Source organism: Neodiprion pinetum, chromosome 6 (genome assembly GCF_021155775.2).
Source record: "Neodiprion pinetum isolate iyNeoPine1 chromosome 6, iyNeoPine1.2, whole genome shotgun sequence".
NCBI lineage: Eukaryota > Metazoa > Arthropoda > Insecta > Hymenoptera > Diprionidae > Neodiprion > Neodiprion pinetum.
In genome coordinates this window covers 18,329,165-18,352,969 of record NC_060237.1, presented here as the reverse complement: position 1 = coordinate 18,352,969, position 23,805 = coordinate 18,329,165, and the positions used below count along the sequence as shown (strand labels likewise).

At 37.0% G+C, this 23,805-nt stretch overlaps 2 protein-coding genes across 5 annotated transcripts in view; one reads left to right on the top strand and one right to left on the bottom strand.

Moving 5' to 3' along the window:
- Positions 1-1,830: 1,830 nt before the first annotated feature.
- On the bottom strand, positions 1,831-7,910 carry LOC124222125 (acid phosphatase type 7). 4 transcript variants are annotated; one of them, XM_046632757.2, is made up of 8 exons: positions 7,810-7,910; positions 5,589-5,695; positions 5,218-5,412; positions 4,109-4,436; positions 3,839-4,021; positions 3,539-3,758; positions 2,688-2,882; positions 1,831-2,524 (listed from the first exon to the last, which is right to left on the bottom strand). In XM_046632757.2, exons 2-8 carry the CDS (start codon positions 5,683-5,685, stop codon positions 2,441-2,443), a joined length of 1,302 nt encoding a protein of 433 aa, XP_046488713.1. In that variant the 5' UTR covers positions 5,686-5,695; positions 7,810-7,910; the 3' UTR covers positions 1,831-2,440. The 4 variants fall into 4 exon arrangements, with proteins under 4 accessions (XP_046488713.1, XP_046488710.1, XP_046488711.1 ...); XM_046632754.2 differs by lacking the exon at positions 7,810-7,910 and adding an exon at positions 7,559-7,587; XM_046632755.2 differs by lacking the exon at positions 7,810-7,910 and adding an exon at positions 6,656-6,834 and having other exon boundaries at positions 5,589-5,698.
- Positions 7,911-12,707: 4,797 nt separating this feature from the next.
- Positions 12,708-23,805, top strand: part of LOC124222108 (protein PALS1) — a 69,363-nt gene continuing 58,265 nt past the window's right edge. Inside the window, exons 1-3 of the mRNA XM_046632721.2 lie at positions 12,708-14,214; positions 15,594-15,706; positions 18,455-18,512. Coding sequence (XP_046488677.1) covers positions 14,151-14,214; positions 15,594-15,706; positions 18,455-18,512 — 235 coding nt within the window. The 5' untranslated portion in view covers positions 12,708-14,150. The remainder of the gene's footprint in view (positions 14,215-15,593; positions 15,707-18,454; positions 18,513-23,805) is intronic.

Below are 23,805 nucleotides of genomic sequence, written 5' to 3'. Positions count from 1 at the left end.
TCTGCTCCTCTACCCAACGTAGATACTTCACTTGCGACCAGCTAAAACAGCATTTCGATTCTATGCCGACGAAAATTCAAAATCGAGAGAGCAAATGAAAAGTTGTTTGAATCATTATGAATCCTAATGTTATGGTACACATCGAGCGCGCGTCGAATAGAATCCCATTTCGAAATGACTAATCCTTCTTTTCTCATATTACAGCCGTATTATTGTATATAATCTAGTTTGTCTCCTGGAAAATTATAAAATTTATAGTATGGATCACGTATTAATCCTAAATGTATCATACATATCAATATCGTACATGGACCGCGTGTGCGTGCATACTTTTTGGTCTCTGCATCATTATTAAATCTGATCTGTTATCATTTATAATCTAGGTATTAATTCTTCCCTCGGGTACGTATACTTTAATTAAATCACTGTTTTGCTACGAATTTTGGAAGAAATTTATTCTCATTAATTATTTCTTGTATCGCCGACAAGTCGGTAACGCTTCAACTCGATAAGTACACACAGGCTAAATACTGGCTTGGGATTACTATTGCGAAGACTGTGTTACTCAGAAGGTGAATGCAGCCAGCATCATGTCGAAATCGGTAACTCTCCGATGTTCTGCAATAAGTTGTCAACTCCACCGTCGGAACATCTCAGGAGGCGCACGCGCACGACGATTTTCGGTCGTCACACCAAAGCCCATAAGGGTAACTGTCTTTACCTTCTTCAGTCAACGGTTTTACATTTGCATGTGGAAAATCAAATCTGCTGCTGAAGATTACATGGGCACATAAACATTTTACTCAAGAAAATAATTGTATGATGAATGTATGTGACCATAGCGACACATATTAGTGAAAATGAAATGCATGATGAATCGAAAGACCAAAGATCAAATAAAATTCCATCGGTACGTTTTCTTGATGAAAAGAAAACGGTAATCACACTGAATCAATTTCAAATCAAAATCAAATGCAAAGGATACACAATAATGAGTGTGTGGGGTAATAATAAAGTAATTACGCATCATGTATAAAATTATTATTATTATATTAAAATACCTCAAAAATTTAACGTGGCGTTTTTACGTAGAGTATAGTTTGGATTGCTTCTTAATTACCCTACTATTCTTCAACATTTTCCGAATTTTTTTTTAGCTGATTGAGGCATTCTCATGACTGTATAGTAGTGTAGACAGTATACAATGACTTCATCCTTATGCAAATCGCATGGAAACGAGAACTCACAATTTATTAGAGCATCATCATCTGTCACCTGATATAAATGGGTACGCAATAGTTGAAGTGCTTTTCGCAAATAAAATGATTGAATTTAGGATCGACGCCGAATTTTTTAGCAGCACTGTACCACTTTTGAAATATAATAGGATCCTTGGGAGCACGAAACAAGGAGATTGTTTCGTCAGCTCCTAGACATCCGCTCCGACAATCGGGAAAACAACAGTTCACCACTTTCTTGTCTTTCGAGTAAATGACAGAGATCCAAACGTCGATCCCGAATTGCCTGTCAACTTTCGTAAATACTGTATTGTTAAATTACCGCCATTATTGTTTAACTCATCCGCACCGACGCATGAGGCCCCTGGCGGATTCCCACCTTACTAAGATAAAGTAATCACAGCGACCGAGAGCCAGTCGGACCCTTTCTTATTTTTACACCGTCGGATTCATAGCACTCTGTATTAGAGGTAAATACCCAACGGGCTTGAAAACATGTTTGAAGGAGTGGAAGGATTACCATTCGACTGTGTTTTAACTGATGTACGGGATTACGGGCGTGTACGTCGAAATCGTACTAGATCAATGAAAATTATATAAATTGTTTCCACTTTTATTTCAAACTCCTATGTAAAATTTGAAAGCGAATATCTGAATCATATTGGAGTTATTTTACTTTTGATTTAACGTTATTTTACATTGAGACCTTAGAGCATATACTACTGGATGTAGCTACCCATGCCGTCAATCTCGCGAAAATTGTGGCCGTGTGATACGAGCGCGATATATTACCGGGTTACCTGGAAACTCCGGCTCACTCACACGGTATTTCATTGGCTGAAAGGAAACGTATCGGCTAATCAGGTTGTATACATAGCATACTGCTCTATCTCACTCCTCCACCACACTTTCTGTACATGCGAGGCTACTTCCAGCATGATACAAGATTGAGCCTGACAGTTGCTCTAATAAGAATCATGCGTCAAAAAGTACCTACATGTGCACATACAACAAATTTTATTTCCTGTGCTACCATCTGTCAAAGATGAGAATATTGTGTAGTTTTTATAAGTACTAGTGCTCATAAAAATTACAAAATAGTTGACTCATTGACAAAGCTAGTGCAGAAAACAAAATTAATAAAATTCAAAGGAAACATAATATCATGCATGTATGTTAATATCCCAGTTATTTCTTTAAAATTAATTTGGAGTGTATTCAGGCCATAAATCATCTTTGATTAACCATAATTGGTCCAAAACTGCTCCTTGTTTGTCATCAGATACCTGTAGGTAAAGAGATCGTTAAGTAAGTACTAATTATCAAGTCTGTTTCACAATTATAATAATGGCCGTTCAAAGCTGAATAAGGACTAGTTGTTTCAGACCCTTGTTGCAACAAAACATACCAAAAAATTACAGCTATCTTAGTATGGGGAAAGATTCTGACCTGCTCTAGATACAAATGAGTTGTATTAAATGCCTTCAAACGGGTATATCCATAGTCAGAACTACGGTACGCAGACCAGTCTGGCCTATTAGGGATAAACTTCTCTTTCCCTTCCTTACAACCAGCAGATCCAGTTACTATATGCACTGGAGCTTTGTAATTTCTGTATGGTTGCTCATATGATCCATTGTACACCTGAATTTAATGGGAAATTCAAATAGTTGATGATTTCATTGAATTGTTAAATTATCGTTTTCACTATAGAATGGTATACATCGAGTCGTTTGAATCCTCGACATTTTACCAATGAGATATTCTGTGGAGGTCAATTTGCTTAGCATTATTCTACTGGTGTGTATAAAAAAAGATTGGGTTAGGGATAGTTTACTGCCACAGGCTCCTTGGAATCGGTTAGTTTAGCTATAGCTGGTAGGACGTAAACATCTGTCGAGGATGCAAATGATCCGCCATAAAAAGACTCTCTTTTAGTTGCTGAATTCTCCCATATTTGTTTTTCCCAAAAGTACGGAATCTCAAGTAAAAATGTCTAAAAGGATTTCTTTTCAAATAACTCACTTCACAAAAGTTATTAATGTTTCAATGTTACCGTGCATTTTGTGCATTTTTTTTGGACGCTTGAATCAACAATTCCCAAATTAATGTTACAATATTATTATTGTTCAAACTTATAGTCAAAACTGTAAAGAACACTTATGATTTTTTTCGGAATTTTTAGTAATGTTAAGGGTTGTTAAATACGTTGGGAACGCAAACAACCCTCAGAAGATGCCAAAAAATAGTGCACCATTCTAGAATTAATTATGATGAGTATCAATTGTTCCATACAATACCTTAAAGTTATACATAGGCCACAAGCGTTCGTAGCTGTGTTCATGAGCCCATATTTCCAGATCCACTTTGTGTTTATAAAACAAATCTTCCAAACCGAACCAGTGGAAGAGTGGCAATCCAACTCTGACCAGCGATTGATGATTTGTACAATCATCGGCGTTAGCATTACTGCAGTACATTGGTCTGTGTCCAAAAGTAACGATCCAGGGACGTTTGGCTCTATAATAAAATTTATTATTCGATTTCTCAATTCAATGGAAAAACATCAGACAAAAATCAAATCTTATATGAAATCTTACCTATTTTCAGGTTTATTGGCTTCGCGCAAGTCATTGTCGAGCCATTCATACTGTTTAACAAGCTGTTTCAATCCATAATTCATAAAATAATAGGCTTCTGTTTCAATGCCAATAAAATGCACAGGACCCATATTAAAGCTGTACCAAAGGCCTTCTGATTCTCCAGGCATTGTGAAGCGGGCTCTATAAAGTATGCATTTGGCATTTACAAACATACTTACAAAAAGAGTATCATTTAAAGCTAAAACATTTCAAAGTACTTATTCTTACCTATAGTTACTGAAATTGTATTTCTCTTCGTGATTACCAGGCACTGTCATGTATGGCAGATAGGCTGCAATTGATTCAATTTGCCGCATGAACTGGTCTCCGACAGCTGCATTGTTTGTATTCATATCATACGCAAAATCACCTACATGAATTGCAGCATCGTACAGACCGCGCTGAGTTTCTGCTTGTAGCCTGCGCAAACTCTGTGCATTTTCATTACCCATATCTCCAAAAATAACAACTTGGGGAGCCCATGTTGCCTGGTCAGTCGGTGCAGTTACAAAATAAAACATGTCTGACCATGCGTATTCATTTCCGCATTGGTACACTGTGATTTAAAATGATACGAAATAGGGTATAAATATAATACTAGTAATAGTAATATAATTTAATAGTAACATAAGTGCCATGGCTTTGCTTACAATAAAAGTTATGTGAAAATTTTTATGTTATTAAGGGGAGCGCCGGGTAAACTTGCCAAGTCTGGCATTTTTCAATAGAACTAAATGCATATCAGATTACTTGTTTTCGGGTCTTAAAAACCATATACAACCATCTCAAAACCGAAAAAATGTTTTTGGTAATGAGTGTTTCGGTCTTTGATAAGTTTCAGACGACCCGCTCTTATTTCTGTTGAACAAGATGTCGGGTTGTTGCATCGATTTTTTTAGGCCCCTAAGCTGAAAGCAAAATTGAAAACCCATATTTTACCCTTTCTCTTGAGAAGTTTGCGTTATTCCTGTCAAACCAAGAATTCATAACTTCCTCCGATTTTTCTTGTGTTCCTAGGATCTATCCTAGCATCAGTTCATTTTTTCTTTCAGATTTGGAGACATAAATAAAATAAAAGCGATCCTAGACATTCTTTGTATGGATATTAGGAATCCTAAAAAAATCGATGTGACAGCCAGAGATCTTGCTTAAAAGAAATAAGAGCGTGTAGCCTAGAACCTATCACGGACCGAAACACGTATTAACAAGAACGTTTTTTTTGGTTTTGAGATGGTTGTTTGTGGTTCTTAAGGCCCAAAAACAAGTGATCTAATAAGCATTCAGTTACACTCAAATATGCAATCACCTGATACTTCTCTTGAGTCAAGATTTCTTACCGTATTTACTCCCTGGTGTTAAGTCTTTCAGCAATACCCTGTGTATGTATTGCTTGTGTTTTTTTCGACCCCCATCAACAAATGGAGTTGAATTACCCTTGGCTGTGAGTGCGTAACCATTAATACCATATTGAACAATGGATTCCTGAGTTTTATCCATTGTAGTCCAAGTGATGGAGATATCATGCACATTATCTGTGTAAAATTGATTAAATCTGACTATTAGCTGATGATATACAATCATGTTTAACCACATCTTTTATAACTGGCCAAAAATTAAATAGCATAAACTTCATGGATTATAATTGAATTATGCACAAAGAAATTTGTAATAGGCCATTCATTTGTGTACTAGAAATAGTAGATTTTACCTCCATATGCGATGTGCACAGCTTCCGGTTGATACTGAACAATTCCTAAGGCTGAACCCAAGATTCCCAAAACCAGGATCAATGATGTGGGAATCATTGTGCATGTACTGCTAGAAACACAGAAGTGATTAACGTGACATTTCCACTGAGAGTTCGCTTCATTTATCTATTGTGACTGATGGATAATGAGAACATGTGACTCAGACTACATGTATATGAGCAGAGTGTATGTTAGATTGATCAAAGTTCGTGTAGACACGTTTACATTGGATTGCGTGTACTACATATTTGTGATATTATTATGACCTCTCCTCCCCTTTGAATCAGTACAATTAGGTAAAATTGTTCAAGGACAGATAAGCTAGATTTTGAAACCAATGCCTATGGTTAAATGTTCAATGATTTGCAAACAAGGTAGTATATTTTTTTTAAACTTTTACACAGCTCTCTTTTCCAGGTTTCATCACTTGAGATATGTACTTATTCTAGAAACCTTATAGGTAGAACTTGTTCAAACGATAAATAGAATATTAAATCCTGTTTCCACATTTCATTCAAATACACTTTACACACTGCTATTCTCACAAACTCGTCTACTCTTATTTACATACTATGACTATATATGTATATATTTGTCAAAAAATTAAAAAGATAATTTGCAATAGAGAAGTTGATTCTGTGAAGAGGCAAAATGCGTGTAAGTTGTATATGGATGCATATAGGTATGTACATACATATACTTATAAGTAACCCTACAATAAGATATGAGAATGACAAATAAAGCAAGATGATGGCAAAATGATTTGCACATATTATTGTATGAATGTTATCCAATGACACAGGGATTTTTAATCAAGGCATTTAAACGACTTCTAGGAAGTACGTACGACACGAAACTCTAGAGTGTCAACCACATCATTATAGAGGAAAAACTGTGATGAAAAACAATTAGGACCAATAAATACAATAAATAATGTATCGTTCAGTGAAAAGTCTATTGTAGTAGCAGGATTATGGATGAAGAAATACGAGTTGAAGAGTATCGTGTAAATTACGCATTCACTTACTTTTTTGAACTCAATTGTATCGTTTACTGTACTACGGATCTAAATTGTTAACATTAATGAACTTCGTATCCAATATTCTCCGTCACTTGGACGGAGGTGGACAGCACGGCTTGTAAACAGGTCACGGTATAAAAATATAGGTGCTTCGATGCAACTTCGGTTTGTGACTGACTAGATTCTACACCACTGTTGCCAAATGTTCCGGGCGTCCTACCCCTAGACTGATTTTGTTTCTCCCTGAAAATACCCTAGATACCCCTACTACTACGGACTTATGGGCGGAGCAGGCTAGGCTTGTGGGCGAGGGGTATGCGCCTTGGGGAGAGTACATGTGGGCCGTGTTCGTAAATTGACCAACAGTACTGAAAATTCCCTAGGACAGAGTCAGAGCTATACACGAACTTGGGAGCGCAAAAGAGATGAAAGATTGCTGACAGTACTGTCAGTCAATTTTCGAACACGGCCGTGATAGCACGTCGGCCATATTGATGAGATAAGTTTTCGGGCGCCACGTTTAAACGATTCACTTTAGGCAGTATTAGTTTTTCGGACAGATCGTTGCGATAAACTATTTCCGCGAACTGTATAGGTATTTACGAACACAGTTTCAATTCTTTTTGTATAAAAAACTGTGCAGGTAAGCACATTGTTTTTAAATCCAATTTTAATTCCGGCGTACATTCTGTAGAGGTGCAAAGCACCTGTACATAGAACCAGAATAATACTGAGTATAAATATAAACAAAGAAAAAAACAAAAAAAAAATATAATACAATGACAGAATGAACAGAAAACATCGCGTTGAATAATTCGTAAATTATTGTATATAGAACCTACATAAATAAATGATTTATGTTCACATGCTGAAATATATTTGTATTAAAAAACTATGAATTGAACTCACATTTGGAATAGCATCGTCTTTTAGCCTAACTTTGAAGGCAGATGTTCGATCGAATGATTCCGGTGAAAAATGACATGAACATAAATAAGCATACTTTGGCACACTTGTGTTCGTCAACCCTATCGTATCAAGCCATATCCTACGCCTCTCAATATTTTTCGGAAAACTTGAATGAATATAGATACAAATACATTACTTGGAATCACAGCATTCATATTATTTACAGTTGCAGAAGCTTTACTTATACTTACAGGTGAAATGTAGCCTTATTCTGTACTTCGACCTCACATTGTTTTTGTGATTTTGAGAAAGATCTGCTTTTGCAGTTAAGCGCTACACAATAAGGTATGTTGTATTATTCTGAATTCTCAGTCTGTGATCGGGTACCTTCTGACCTAACCTATACAATAATAACAAACAACCGCACGTGCGTACACATCTGTGTGCGTCCGTGGTCCGTGGTATACGTATATCTATTTAGCTCATCAAGGTGGCTGACGGCTCTGATTCCCTTTCCCTCTTTCGCCGCATCCCCGCAGGAAAAGACTTCGTCCATAAGTCCGTGCCTACTACAATTTCTATTGATGTGGGGGAAATCTAGACCTAGAATTGATGCGATTTTAAAAGGTTAATTTCAGCTCATTTACGGCGATTTTGACCAATACAGTGGGAGGAGTTTTAATAGTATATTAAATGGAAATTTACGTCGGTCTCGATTAGATCCATAAATTAACTGATTATTTAACTCGACGTAAGTAAAACTTATGGAGGGTAGAGGTACGACAGAGGACAATGTTATATGGGCTTTCAACTGGAAAAGTTTCCGCTACAAAGCAGTAAGCAAATAGTGGTTCAATAAGTGATCAGAATGGCGTTGATAAGCAATAACGGTTCATCCTGAACTTATGGTTGAAGTGAAGTATGTCAAAGGGGTGTAGCAAAATATGGAAAGTGCATGGTCAGCTGCTAGCGTAGTGAAATGAAAATATACTCAATATAACCTGAAAACTTGTCACAAGATCTTATTGAAACCCAATCCTGGTTTTCAAATTTTTACGATAGATTTAATAGATGGAACAAATAACTTTATTTCATTGAGATTTGGAAATGTCATTTTATAACTTTCTTGAAAACAGTGCCTGCAAAAAGCGGATATCTATCTTTCTCCGTTTAATTCTGTCCTGTTTTAATGATTCTAGAAATTCTAGGCGCTTCGAAATGTTCCATTTCGTTACAGCAAGGCCATCTCATATGTTACATACATTTACGGAAACTTTCTATACTTTATTGAGGTTATTGTTATCCTGGTAACTAGACCGCAGCGACAACTGGTGGTGCCTCTAGAATCGAAATTTGGCCTCGCCAAGCGATGCGAATAATCGTGGCTCCCAGCCACGGTCTTACATACAGGTCCTGTAACGGACGTGGTGGGGGGTGGTCAGTTCACGTCCGAAACAAAAGTACAACTTATGGCCACAGGAGCAACGCTACGAGTTATTCATAAGCTTATTATCATTATTTGGCGGAACCCTAACCAATCTTTGATACTCATCTACAGCTAACCTTACGTTGTAACGTCACTCATATGTCTATGAATAACTGACAGCGCTGCGTGGTGGCCAGTAGTGGCAAAAAAAATCTGAACAATAACTCGGCTACCCCCACCACTCAAATTTCAGTTCGTTGCAGGACCTGCATGTAAGACCGTGCTCCCAGCGTAGGAGTTGCCAGACCTGTGTATAAGATCGTGTTCAAGAGGTAGCTTTGAACAGCTGTGCTATTACAGAATGTAAACAGTATTTTTAATCAATCAAAAATAAGTGCAATGTTCATTAAAACCTAATATTTTTCTTTCCAGACGAAATACGCGTAGGGTTATAGTGATGATTTATTTGATATATGTATACCGAGCATGTACAATGTACATACATTTTGCGGTAATAAATATCATAACATTTTCAGATGTAACCATATTTTTTACCGTTCAATTAGTAGCAAGAACAGTTATTTTTTATCGTCAAAAGAAGTTGAACTCATTAATTGTCAGACAAACTGTGAATCCTAAGCTGAGGCAAACGGCATTTGAGACACTAATACATAAATTTATACCTATAGCATCCGTTGACTGAAGATATACATACTCAGTCAATGTAGTATCGACTAGTAGTGTAGTGGGAGAGTGCTTATCTTGCACGTGGTCGACGCACGTAAAATCCCTTTACCGTTTTTATAAAAATAGTATTGTTAAATTTTCTGGTGTAATGTTTCGTTTGTCAATTTGTATTTTTTTAAAATTGTTTTATTATGTGAATGTACAGCGTGACCACGAAGCTCTACAAGGTTATCTGCAACTGTTTATTTTATATCTACAACCCCTAGTACGACAGCGCAGCTAGTGGACAAACGAGGAACACAGTTTGGTCATACTACCATGACAATCCCCACCACAATAGCACCAATCACACTAATGCCTTGCGGGGCTGTAAACATTGCGGGATTGCAATCCCTACATCCAACGAATCGGTGTCGCTTTTCCAAGTTTTTTCGGAAAGTGTGAGGGAGCAAATGACAAAATTGGTAGACAATTGATAAGAAATCGAGGAGCAGTTAAAAGTAATATGCACTTGGTCCAATTGATAATTTTTATTTTGTAGATTAGTTTAAATCTGCAGTTCGTCGACGTAACCTCCAAACTAGACCCTCCGTTATTTTCCAGTTTGCTCGAAAACTATCAGGGAGCAAATTACGAGACTTGCGGAGTAATTACGGGCGGCCCAGGAATAATTAGTAGCAATCATTAGATTTTCCATACCACCATTCCTTTTGGCAATATATCAAATCGAATTCTACCACACTTCGCCTCGCGAAACGCTCTTTTTCGTTTTTTTTTCTCGATTCATTCGAAAACCATGCAGAAGTAATACAAAAAACTAACAGAATAATTCAAAGCAATTAAGGAGCAATTCAAAGCAAATGTCATTTGGTTTGCATCACTATTGGTTTGTTTCAAATACTTCGTTGAATTTGGCGCCATTTTACTGGGCTACAAGTAACCGAAACTTTTTTTTGTTTTTTCTTGAAAAGCGCGAAGGAGTAAATGATAAAAATTGTGGTGTAATTAAGGGCAATTAAGGAGCAACTATTTGGCGTACATGTTTTTAACAAATTCAAAGGCCGTAGGCCAACTGTACACAGGTGAAATCAATATCTTATTCTTTTCCATCCCAATTTTTCCACGAAGATAGAAAATCCAACGTTACCGATGAATTGCTTACTAACTTTTATCTTGCCATCAAATACTTTGAAGTTGCTAATATCACCGACGAGCACTACAACGGAATCTATCGAAAAAATACTCCATGAAGTCACCCTCCGCTGGGCGCCACAGATTTCGGTCGAGCACACTCCTGTATTATAGTCTCCTTGTATTACGAAGAGTAACCCAGGGTGAGCAGTTTAACGACATGGCGCTATAGAGAATCATGCTCTCTAACTGTACAGTTAGTCATTGATGTTCTTTATATTTTTAATGTAAGTGTAAGATCTTTACATAGTTATCAGTTTTGAAATTGAAAACAGAACTGAAGAATTACATATGGAAAATTGAATTGATCTGTCTATCGAATGAATAAGTAATTACAGCCATTGAAAAACGAAGTACACGTCATTTAGTCAACAAATCGTTTCAGGATAAATAAAAAAAAATATTTTGTTGCAAATGTCTTGTTCACATTTAGCTGAACTTAATCTTAGTATTCAAATCGGACGGTTAAACAACTGTAGAATAGTGAATCGAAGGCAACAACTATAAATACTCAAATGCTTTTATTATGATTCCAATAACGATATAATTGCTTTTAGATGTGACAAATAACAACATGACTGACATTATTTTTCGTCGGTTTGAAAATGTAATTTACGCGTGTAAGAAAACAACAATGCATAAAGCATTTATGCAAGTGTGTTAGTGAACAATTGCATATAACTATTGAACCATGCTATGGTTTGAGCCTGAAATCAGAAATGGATCTGCGCCATGAATATACGCGATTCACTCGAAAACAATGAAAATTTTTGGAAATTCGAACTCACAATTAACGAGACATCCCAAACGATAAAATATCACAACTGATCATTTTGGATTCAAAATTGTATGGATAATTTACATGAATTGTTATGTGGTACTATATAATCTGTCTCATTAAAAACATATTACAATTAACCCAGTTTTCGAGAAGAACGACAATTTTTAAAAACAGCAAGCGTTTGTTGTTGCCTTCTACATCCTGTATAAAGCAACAAGTCAGAAGTAAGGGTCCTCCAATTGGAGCATCCGTAGCATTTTCCAAGTGTCTCGTCTCATTTACAAGTGTCTACGTGCCCATGCTAGCTATAGTCCCAGGCTGGGTGCTCTCGAGTTAACTGAGACAGAAAATAATTACCCATCCACACGGAATGAAATGTGTGTTGGTCGATCGCGGCGACATAAAAAATAAAGGAAAGATAAAAATGGCCGAGAAAAAAGATAATAATAAAAATATAGAAAAATAATGAGGCAAGAGCCACAGTTATTGACAGGTTATAAATATATTGATAACCCTTCGCCTAAAAACTGTATACATATGAAGAGACTAAGGCAGATATTCCGATGACATAGTTATCAATAACAATTCGTTAATATTATATACCTTATATCATATCAGATACATAAAAACTATACCTCTTACCTTATGTACAGGTATCCGTTATCATTTTTTAATAAACTGATTTGTAATTTTTTTTATCCAAGTCAATGCGAATGGCATTCTCAACACGTTGCAAAAATCTGGAGCATGTGAAAAAAAAAAACTAACAGAAATAACGAGAGTAAATGATAAAAAAACAGTATATATACTAGTACGAGTAGTATCTTTTTTTTATGGTGAACTCGCCCTAATAGTTATACGGGAAATTCGGTCAATTTTATCGAGTAGGATGGAAATGGTATTTGAGGAGTTGAATCAGGGTGGTTTTCTCGAGAGGGTTTCGATAAACCCGAATGACGCAGACGGGCTAGTGAGGCCGATGCGCCGTATCGAGTCTCGACTCGAAAGCATCCCCTAGGAGGAGGCAGCGGCAGAGCCAGACTGGCAGCATCGGGTCCCCTATATTGATCTCTCGGCTCACCTCTCCGTCGTGCATTCGGGACGAATCTCAGTGTTAGAAGGCGGTTTCTTCGCAATCTCCACCTATATGTGTGGAAATTAGGGATAAACGGAGCGCGGTGACGGCGGTCGAGCGGCAAGATGAGAAAAATAATAGTGGAACAATTGAATTTGTCGATAAAAAGATTGGGTGAAAGTGTTGCGGGATAAACGGGAGCAGTAACTGGGGATTGTGAGACAGATCAAAAATGAAAATTCAAAGTAAGTGCGGTGCGGGATATAACCGCGATAGAATGGGTGTACACCCATCGGGAAGAACAGTTTTGAACGATTGTACAAATTTGTTAAATCTATCGCACCGTGTTACATTACTATCGGCGTTAAACGGCGTATTTAAATTTAATTCTAAATGAATGACTCAACTGTGCAATGATAAAAGCCAGCAGATAACGGAGATAATGACAAGAATAAAAGATGGCCATAGTAGACACAATAAAGAAAACAAACCTAATCGAATCAAAAATCAATAAGAGTTAACCGAAAAAGTGAAATTTTAAATTCCGAATAACTTTGCATACCGATGGGCAACGAGATGTGAAGGGGCCCAAATCTGGGGCCCCGCAGTGCCCGAAGTAGTTATATCATTCAAATGACAATTGCTAAATAAATGATCTCATATGTTCGGGAAAAATATAACCTGAATATACAGCAGTTGAAAACGCAGTCGGCCGTTAATAATATAAATCTAGGAAACCTGTCTTTCATATAACCCTGAGGATTTTCGAATCGCGGGTGCCAAATTCGTATTTAAATAATTACATAACGAATAATGTTTATAGAATTGAAAAGTGATCGTTGATGCGAATTGCCTTAGTATATATTCTATTAGTCTCCGAAGAGGGGATGATCATATTTAGAAAAGAGTCGAAACATAATAAATCCGTATTATAATATAACTATGAGTACCAACTATATCCAATTGTGTGTCGGTAGGGCAAGTGTCTTAAATAAACGTCTTTGAAGATCAAATTTTAAACTGTACTGTTAATAATAGCTCCGTTATAAGATTAAGATCATCTTGACTATCGTACATTAGTAATAAATACATACAACACACAAGTTCTATGCATATTATAAAAGATTGTATTTTCGCAAAGGGTAACAAGCGTTTTAAACCACCTTATGCTAAAAATCTTTATCTCAACTCATCGAATCAAACGACAGAAGTAACACCAATCGCACAACACGATGTAACCAGCAACAGTATCTACAGCGGTAAAAACAACTTCAATGACAACAATACAATAAAACCCTCAACGATTAATCATCAATTGTTGTGATACTCGATAAACAAGAATATACGCAGTCATTAAAAACAAATCTTAGATACGTGTGACAGATGTGAGGTGTCCTTTTAATCAAAATATTGGGGGAATAATACCGAAAAGATGGTAGACCTCGGTGGATACATCATCATCTTGATGAATCACAACGGAAAAGTCAAATTATACGGTAAGTTTTTGATAACGCTACAATCATCGACGATAAATCAAAGAAAACGTTCGTTTTACTTGCTAGAAATGAAACTGGATGTTTTTTCGGTTACAAATTGTTAGACACAAAACTTTGAATCTACCTGTGAAACATATTTCTACCATATCCAGTGTTTTGACAGGCCTTAAATAACTTGCGGATAAAAGGTACGTCAAAGAATGGCCTATCCCGTTTTCAAGTTACACTTGGTCAGAAAACGCAAAGGTGTATTTTTTGATGGATTCAAAGTCAATCTGCACAAAAACTAAGGATATTTCTAGGAAAGTTTTATACATCAACATTCATGTTTTACATACGTGAGTTTATGCGTGATCGAGAACATCTCATTTCCAATTCTGGTATATCTAATATTTCGTTGTCGATCCGCGTGTCTCTGTTAAGGAAGGAAGGAAGAAAGGAAGAATGAAACACTAAATATGGATACGTTTTTCGAGTGTATTCAAACATCACGTATTGACAAAGCATATTTGTCTATCTAACTGATACGTGCGCGACGCGTATACACACAACAGGTTTTAGATAACGCCCATTAAGTATACGTATGAATGTGGATAGGTATAATAACACGCTATTGAATCGTTACCATAGAAACACAGTGATCAGATGCTATACGAAATCAAAGTCTTGGCTCACAGCCTGCATTCGATTGTATCAGCGCGAACCCGACATTCAAACCGTCCAAATTTCAAAGCCTCAGCTCAGCAAATGGGTCAAACCCCGACACAAAATAAACAGACTTTCGGGACGTAATGAAAATAGCAATGCATAGTTTTCTTTTAGCTTCGACGAAAATATTTTACTGAACCGAGTAAAGTTGAGTATTTTTACCGCAAATTTTATACATTGTACCTACTCGATTCTGATTGTTATGCTGCAGGTGTATTGTAGGTGCAAAAACCATTGCAGAACATCCCGATCATACTTGTAAATTATGTAAATAACTTTATGAATGATTCAGATGGCTTTCGATGCTTCCTCTTGTAGTTGAATCAATCTGTGTAAAATTTACAACGAAACATTGCGGTATGACTCAAACATGTTTTCGTCTGTAATGGTGTAATTGAATAAAAATTACGCTGACCAATGATTCAAAATTAAAATAGATTTGTTCAATGATTTGATGTTTATTGCAGGTGTACGATTCAGTTATGTTTAGTTCCAGTATGAAATTTAAAACTTGAATTTCGTCGAATTAATTCGCTATCGTAACAATCGAATACGCGCATATCTACGCGCACACATATGAAATGCCATTAGTTGCGATAACAATGAAGTAGTAAGTGATCGATCACTAGCAAATTGCAACAACAATTAAACGATTGTTTATTCAATTGTAGGGTCACCCGCTGACAACGCGGACAACCTGGAGGTCGGTGACGAGATACTAGAGGTGAACGGTCGCACTTTGGAAAACGCAACGCACTCAGAAGTCATTCAACATATTCATCAGGTATTCTGTCCGATTATTCAAGTTTTTGTCAGAGCACTTGCAAGGATTGAATTTGAGTGTGTTACATTTAAGGTTGATTACAAAAATTCGGTTCTTTAAAACCAGGACTTATAGTGAAAGTATAAAAAATTGAAAAGTGATTCGTTAGATTTATCGTACATTCTTATTGCAGGGAATTTGAATTACTACTAATTACTTTATAAGTTGGGTGAAGTTTTGGAAAAATAAAATTGAGTTGATCAACCATTTCATCAAAAAGGGACTTACCAAAACTGTCAAAATCTAGTAGATTAGGCGCTTATTCATTTTATCGAACATGTTCAATTTATCCGCTGAAGGTTTATTAAACATGACCTTTCGCTTATCCAAATCAAAACTTCTCCACTGCAAAGCTTTAGACTGCACAAATATCCTCCGAATTTAAAGACTTCCGACACTTGAAAAAAAAATGCTACGTACATGAACTACACTTTTCTATTTTACTACGGGTGATTAGTTTTTCACAACTATAGCTAACCGAAGTTTTATCGGTTGTATTAATACTGAATTAGAATTTATGCCAATGATTTGAGTAATGAAAACTAATCGACGTTTGAGCACGTGTTGTTAACAGTAAGTTAACTTTCCAAGTTTTCTTCTCATATGCATAGAGAAAAAATTGTCCAACTTCTTTCATTATTCGCAAGACATTTTTACAACAGCCGGTGGCAAAATGGCAAAACTGAAACTGGAAACGAAAATGATCGTACTTTTCGTTTGTTGTACACCCACCTTCACGGTATCTGTCGACCCCGGAATTGGCAACCGAAGTGACGACACGTTCAATTTAGGTTGGCGATAGCTTAGGTAATGTAGGGATCTGCTAACTACGAGCTTGATTCTCATATTACACTATATTACCCGGTTATTAGCCCTATATTACCTGAACTGTCGCCAAACTTAATTGATCGTATCACTTCGGTTGCCTATTCCGGTGGTGACAGATACCGTAAAGGTGCTCATGTACTATCTCAAGTCAACAATTTGTTCACGAATTTCTGCTAGGTTGTCAATTTTCAGTTAATGACGTACGTACGATTCGACTGTAAATTAACTAATTAGTCATACGTGTTTCGACAATTGCGCTACCTGGGACAATTCAGAGATAATAACGAACAGCAGATTGAAACTAATTTTGTTAGAAGTATTCGTGTGATAAAGCTGCTGTTTCTGTCAGTTTTGATTAATTCGATAACAGAAATAAAAACAATTTTGACAATGAGTTTCTTTTCACAGTTATGCGTAAAATTTCATCATATCATTACGATGGTAGCTTCCTTTGAAACAAAAATTCAACTTGCATTCGATTGATCGAATAGTCGAACGTTATACTTTTTCTTTCTTACCGTAACGATGAGAAAAAGATACATTTTTAAACGACAAAGATGTAAGTCCTTTTAACATGGTACAAATATTTAGACACAATCGTTTCTGGACGGGCATTCGTGTTTTTCGCATAATAGTGGAGTAAAATTGGGCAATCATTGTACGAGTACCTTAGAAAAGAAACGACTCGGGTATAACAAAGTCGATATATAACTACCGTCGGAGTACATTTGGTGGCATACTCTAGCGGTTTGTTTTCGAACTACGACAGTCGAAGTTCTACACGAAAGTGTTAACATGGGAAAGCTGCATGCCTTACGTCGATTAAATACAACAGAAATACGGAATAAGTATGCCGGTGTTTCCTCCCGAACGCCCGTATCACATGTACGAACGTACGTAAATAGCACTGATATATTACGCTTTCAGGGAGATATCTAAGCTTTTTCCTTCCAGTATTTACATGCATCCTGCATAATTATACTTTGCGCACGCAAATATCGCCACCGTTTCTCAATTTTTTTTATAAAGTGCACCCGCACTTGTTACCTGTGAACACACGTCGATGTTGACATGTCTGGAAAGTTGATCTGAAGATGTCAACCCTTAGAAATGTGTAAAACAGTAAATTGGCTAGTGATAGAGATTATCACAAATATCTCGATATCGGCATAAAATCAATTCTTCCTTCACAAGCGTTAATTTTTTACTCATCGTCACCTGGAATGATATTTAGATCAATTATAAATCGGTACAACAGTTACGCTCTTCAATATACGTACCGATACGTTCTGGTTTTCGGATTTTCCTAACGACTATAGCCCAAGTTACGTTCGCAAAGTTCGTCACATACCTAAGCCTCTCTAGATATATTTTGGTCTACGGATATAATAACACGCGGCGTCCTTACTATCTGCAAACTAACGAGTGCGAATATACATATATGCAAAGTAAAAGTCGCATGCGAGTTAACCTTGCATGGTCAGTAATAACAACGAAGAAACCTTCAGCGTGAAAAGATTGTTTAAGGAATCCATTCGACCGCGTAAGTATAAGCTGTTTGAAATTCCTGCTTATTCATTAGGCACTATTTTCTCTATTGACTTCCTTCCTGCGATTCGAAGGCCTCTGAAATATAACGGAATTTACACTATATCAACGTTTCGCAACTTTTCAATTTTCAACTTCACGTATATGCAAATGTGCAAGAAAAAAAATAAAACCGGCCGAATAGGTCGAGAATTCGATTAAAGACGAATAAACCGGTTATATTGTAGAGATAATTAGCGATACGAATGGTATGTGATGTCGTAGTGTATCAATGAAAATCATTGTTTACACACTGTTAGAATCACTCATACTTTCTCTTTTTTTCTTTTACAGTGCATCAAATCCCGAACGATATGTTTAAGGGTACGGAGAAGAAGTGGCAACAAAATGGGTGAGATTACTTTGAATATATTTTGAAATTATTCTAATTCGTAGAATTCAATCATTTTCTGACCTTGAAGTCTGTAAGTCAAATGTAATCGTCAGAATTAAGACTCTGTTAATTGTGAGTACCTTCGCATTTTTAAATGCCAGCGAAGATGACTATCGCATTGAATTTGATACGAATAACATTTTTGAACCGGGGTGAATTCGAAACTGGAAACTGTGATATTATGAAAAATCTTCGAGCAAGCAACCTTGGAAACCTTTACTTTGCGTAACTCACAATATAGCAAATTGTTTTCAAAGCGGTTTGTAACTTCGAAAATTTGATAATAAATAATAAAAGCAGTAGATCTTTCCATTTATCATATAACATGCTTTGTCGTCTTCTGTAAAAGTCGAGCCGATTCCGTTCGGATGAAATTTCACCGTTGAATAAAAATCAGAATTAAATTTTTACCAGTGAATAATTAATTGATATATTGAACGATGTGACATAAGGGGGATAAATCGGCACATCTCACTGCTATCGATCGATCGGAATGTAGTGTATGGTAATTAAAAATTTTGCCACTTGTATTTTTCGTCGTGTATTTATACAACGGGACGGAAATGGGTTTTAAAAAAGACTCTACGATTTCGGCATGTTTACGAATATGTAAAAACTTTGCTTGTATCCTTAATCGTATACAACCACCAGACCTAAGTATAGAGTCAAACGCTCAAGAGACTATTCGGCAAAGTTCGTTATTCTCCGTTGGTATTCGTGTTCGGCAGGTAAATCAGGTGACTATTCGACGCTACATATATACCGCCAGCCGATGGAACTCGGGTAAAAAGTTAAAAATCCCTTTCTACACCGGACTTATAATCCAATACGAAACCGAACACTCGGTACATCGAGCATAGGTACGATGCGTTATACCGGGCCTGAAAACACAGGGAGATGGTATAAAATTTGGGCTTAGTATTATCGGGCATAGAGGAATGCGGTAAGTGCAAGATGAGGGGTGTGCGTAGGAAAGACGATTCGCCGATCGTATAGAGATAAAAAAAACAAAAGAAAAAAAAACGAAAAAAAGAGCAAAATCTCTCGGTCCCCGTACATATTCGAGGGGATTGGATAAAAATGAAAGCAAAGACGAAAGAGGTGAGACCCGTCGGCGGACACAAGGTGGGAGAGAAAGCCTGTTGCCTGCACGTTGATATACAGTTATCCAGTATTGGTTCGGTCTCGGATATAACAACTCGTTCGCTCGTTCGCGACTTTGGCTTCCGCAAATTTAATCGGCGATGCCGATTTTCCGTTGATACTTGATCGAGCCCGTCTCCTCGCAATTTTTCACCCTCCTTCGGGAAGCGTGCGGTTCCCGTAACCGGAATTCATCCCGGCTGGTGAACAACACCGCATGGCGCTAACGAGAGTTACAGTGACCAGGAATATCGCATTATACTAGGAAGTCGGTGCTGCGGTGATGAATATTACAGTGACGCATGTGTAGTCGAATGTGTGTATAATCGAATCTTGCGGGTGAGAGATTCGCGCCTCGTTGATTAGTGCGATGACGTTGTAGTGAATTCACGTTTAATACACACGTGCTTGTATACCTGTATCTCACCACTGCAGAGACAACCATACATAACCGCGATTCCATGCCATGGAATAAATATATTTACGCACGTACGGTGCAGATCGTGAATAATTGTCGGTGATTCGATTCTTTCGTGAACGGTGCCGCGTATACGCGTATATGTATATTCATATCTGTTGGTAACAATATACGTCTTATGCTGTGTATAGGTTGTTCGATGGGCGGAAACCCGGGTGTTGTTTTGAATGTTTCGTCGTTTAATTTACCAGCGACAATTGTATTCGTGAACTTTTATTAAAAAAAAAAATAAATAAAAAAAAAAATAAAACACCATCTTTCGAAGGACGACCGCCGCCCGAATCACGAAGTATTGATTTAGAAAGGGAGAGAAGTTCGATTAAAACAGGAGAAGAGAAAAAAGATCAAAGGTTTGAAAAATCTCCGACTGAAATTACACAAGGTTTACAGACTAATTCATCCTCCGACGAATATTGAACACTCTGCGGACTGTGCGGGTATACAACACGGGGGAATTATACGGCGTTGTAAAGCCGCGTTACGTCATCAACGTATTATCTGCCTCTCGCACTCTTCCTTCTGCTGCAGGTAAATAACTACGAATGCATATATACATATACGTATGTGCGTGCAGTATATGTACATATGTGACATACGTACGTATAGGTATACGAGTATTTAATAATTAGCTTCTATGCTGATACATATTCCCCCTAATTACGTATTTTACGTAGATACAACTATGTATATTATACTCAGGTTGTATTCCATACCTTCCTTCAGTTAATATATCTGATTGTCAATTTCTAATCGTGACTTACATCACTGAAAACGTATATGTGTATATATATTGGTGCCTCGTATTTACGTACCTGTACCACACCTTTGCCTTTCTTTTCTACCGCCAAAATTCTTCAATCTCGAAATTAGGCAGGAATTAATTTTTCATTATGTGCCGACAGTGGAACAAATATTCTTCGTAATACGCTTGATACGTCATAAGTGCATTTTTGTAGGCCCTATAATATATTAGACGGAAAGCGAATTTTTTTTAACACCGAACAACAATCAGCGAGTCTAAAAGAAGTATATTCTCGACTAACCGTTCGTGTAATCGCAAAATTTTCCAGATCAGTTGTAAATTTCTAATTGTAAGTTTGAGATGTGTAATTTTCTTATTTTGACTCTAGGGTGTTTAATTCTTGGAGAAACACGAGTCTCTGTCGTAAACTGGTGAATTTCTTTCGTATAGAAATTATTCTAAAAACGCCGCATTTCTGACATTCTCAAACACTTCGACTCACAATGAAATATTTTTTATTTTCACAACATAAAACGATTCTCCTATGATGTAATCTTTAGTAAATATAGATTTTTACTTGTTTCTTTATCACTATATTCATATTCTCGCCGATAATCGATCGACCGTAAGTGAGTTTCGTAAAGTTTGAATCTGTGATGTTTGAGATTGATTGTAAGAAATTTGAAAAACAATCGTTTGCGTATTTTTGCGACACAGGTTTATAAGATACGGAAATTCTACTCTCGCTCCACTTCTGGGTAGAAAATCTTTAGTGAATTTGCAAACAGTTTCAATAGTATACGTATAATAGTAGTCGTAACTACCGCGTAGCTGCAACTATATCTGAACACGAACCCCACGCGGGAAACCGAACTATTCGTATTATTCGGATAGTTCAAGTATCAAATCAAATCAAGCGCTGCAACTATTCGAATAGTTTGGATAGTACGGACGGATACCCGGGTACTCGAGTACTAGAACTATCCGGATAGTCCGAATATCCGAATTTGAAGCGTTTGGATTCGGTGGATCCGCGTTGTTCCGATAATTCGGATAGTCGAAAAAGTCGGAGCTCTGATGCGTACCAGAAAAATGAGAATAATGAAAAATTAGGTGCATTTGCGAAATGGAAGAAAGGTCGAAGATGAAATATGGGAAATAATGAGCCGAGGTGTCTGTATTATGGTCTCAAGTTCTTCCCGCGCGTCCGACGTGCGGTTGTAACGTTCCATTGCGATATATGTATACACGATTGAATACAGTTAGAAAACTGGTTTCCCCACACGAGCGGCTACGCGACGCGACGCAACACAACAAAATATGTCCGCCGTCGTGACTTCCAGCCGATCGGTTCAAAAAATAACTTACTGCTGTTGTAACACAGACAATGCGGAATCTACGTTGACATTGCGCAGCTTTGCTCGATTCGAGAAGGATATGAACTCCGAAAAATTTTCGAAAGCCACGTGGGTCAAGTCCGACTCATTTTGGGTGCGGATCGTCGATTCGCAAGCTTTGCTTGAGGATTAATCGGCGAACCACCCGAATGGAAAGTTAGGAAAAGAGGGAAACCGCTTAAAAGTGCTTGGAGACGCTATCTGTAGCGAATGAGGCAGCGACTCTACTGTGCAATGGAAATGATTCTAGGCAAATTCGAATGATATGCGAGTTAAAATATCAAAAATGTGAGTTTTATTATTGGAACGTTCGATATGATTAAACTCTCGTGTTTTTAATCGGATTCTAATGCTTTCGCGGGACTCGTCGCGCTTGCCGATCAGATCTTCGTAAAATGTCTACAAAAAATCCATTTTTATCCACTCTTGAGATAACTATTCGTGAAACCTTTCTTCGGACGATTTTTGGAGGTCTTCGCGACGAATAAAATCTCCCCGAAAAATCAGAATTGGATTAAAAACATCCGCTTTTGGACATTTTGAACGTTCTAATCGTGAAACCCTTTTTCGAATTGAATCGGCATCTTACAATTATAGCTTGTATTATTCGAGTTTGGTCAGGATTGTTGTTATTACGTAGCATGGTTGTTTTTTCATTCGTGTCCACTGTAATTGGCGCAAATAACATTGTTGGAAATTTTTCGAATAGTTTTTTTTTTTTTTTTTTTTTTAGCTTTTTCCAACTTTTCATTCCAAGGGACCGATCGATTTATTCTCGTACGCTTTGCGTTTTCACAGCTCTTTTCGAGCCTCACGTTGTGACGCTGTCGGCAACGCTACGTTTAAGTTATTCTAATTGCGAGTGACGAAGCGAAAAAATGGAGAAAAACGTGAGACGAGTCGGCTGTACTAACGTATAACATATACCTATATATGTAAATATGAACGGTTCTTCGACTAATATCCGACAGACTTTGGTCCGAGTGCAGTTGCCGATTCTTTTCTAACTCTAGGAATATTCTGTATGATCTTTTAGGTATTCGAAGTAATTTTATAGTATGAATTTTCGAAAATGTGTATGAAACAGACGTTCTCGGCTTACTTGTTCTGTAATTCAGGAATGCGCTGAAAATGCGACTAATTATTGAAACAGTATTGGAGGTTTCTTTTCGGAATCAATTGCTTACCTCGCATTTATTGACATCTCTTTTTTTACGTAACATATTAGATTTTCTACTATATAAAAGACGGTAGGAAGTCTGTAATAATCAATCAAATACAATCGAATATTGACTAAATATATTTTAGCTATTTGAACTGAATTGGCCGGTGAAAAATTTTTCATTTCCATCGCTTATCTAGGTTTTGAATTACTTTAAACACTTCAGGCATAATCTAATTGCAATTGTTTTGAGTAAGCTATTCACTTTTCACGTGATTAAGAATTCATAGAACACGTTATGATCAGGTATAGAATATTATTAGAGCGGA

Coding starts and splice junctions, on each gene's coding strand:
- LOC124222125 (XM_046632754.2), bottom strand. Junction 4,022..4,108: donor TACAATTTCAGTAACTATAG/GTAAGAATAAGT, acceptor CATACTTTATAG/AGCCCGCTTCACAATGCCTG. Junction 2,525..2,687: donor CTCATTTGTATCTAGAGCAG/GTCAGAATCTTT, acceptor CTTTACCTACAG/GTATCTGATGACAAACAAGG.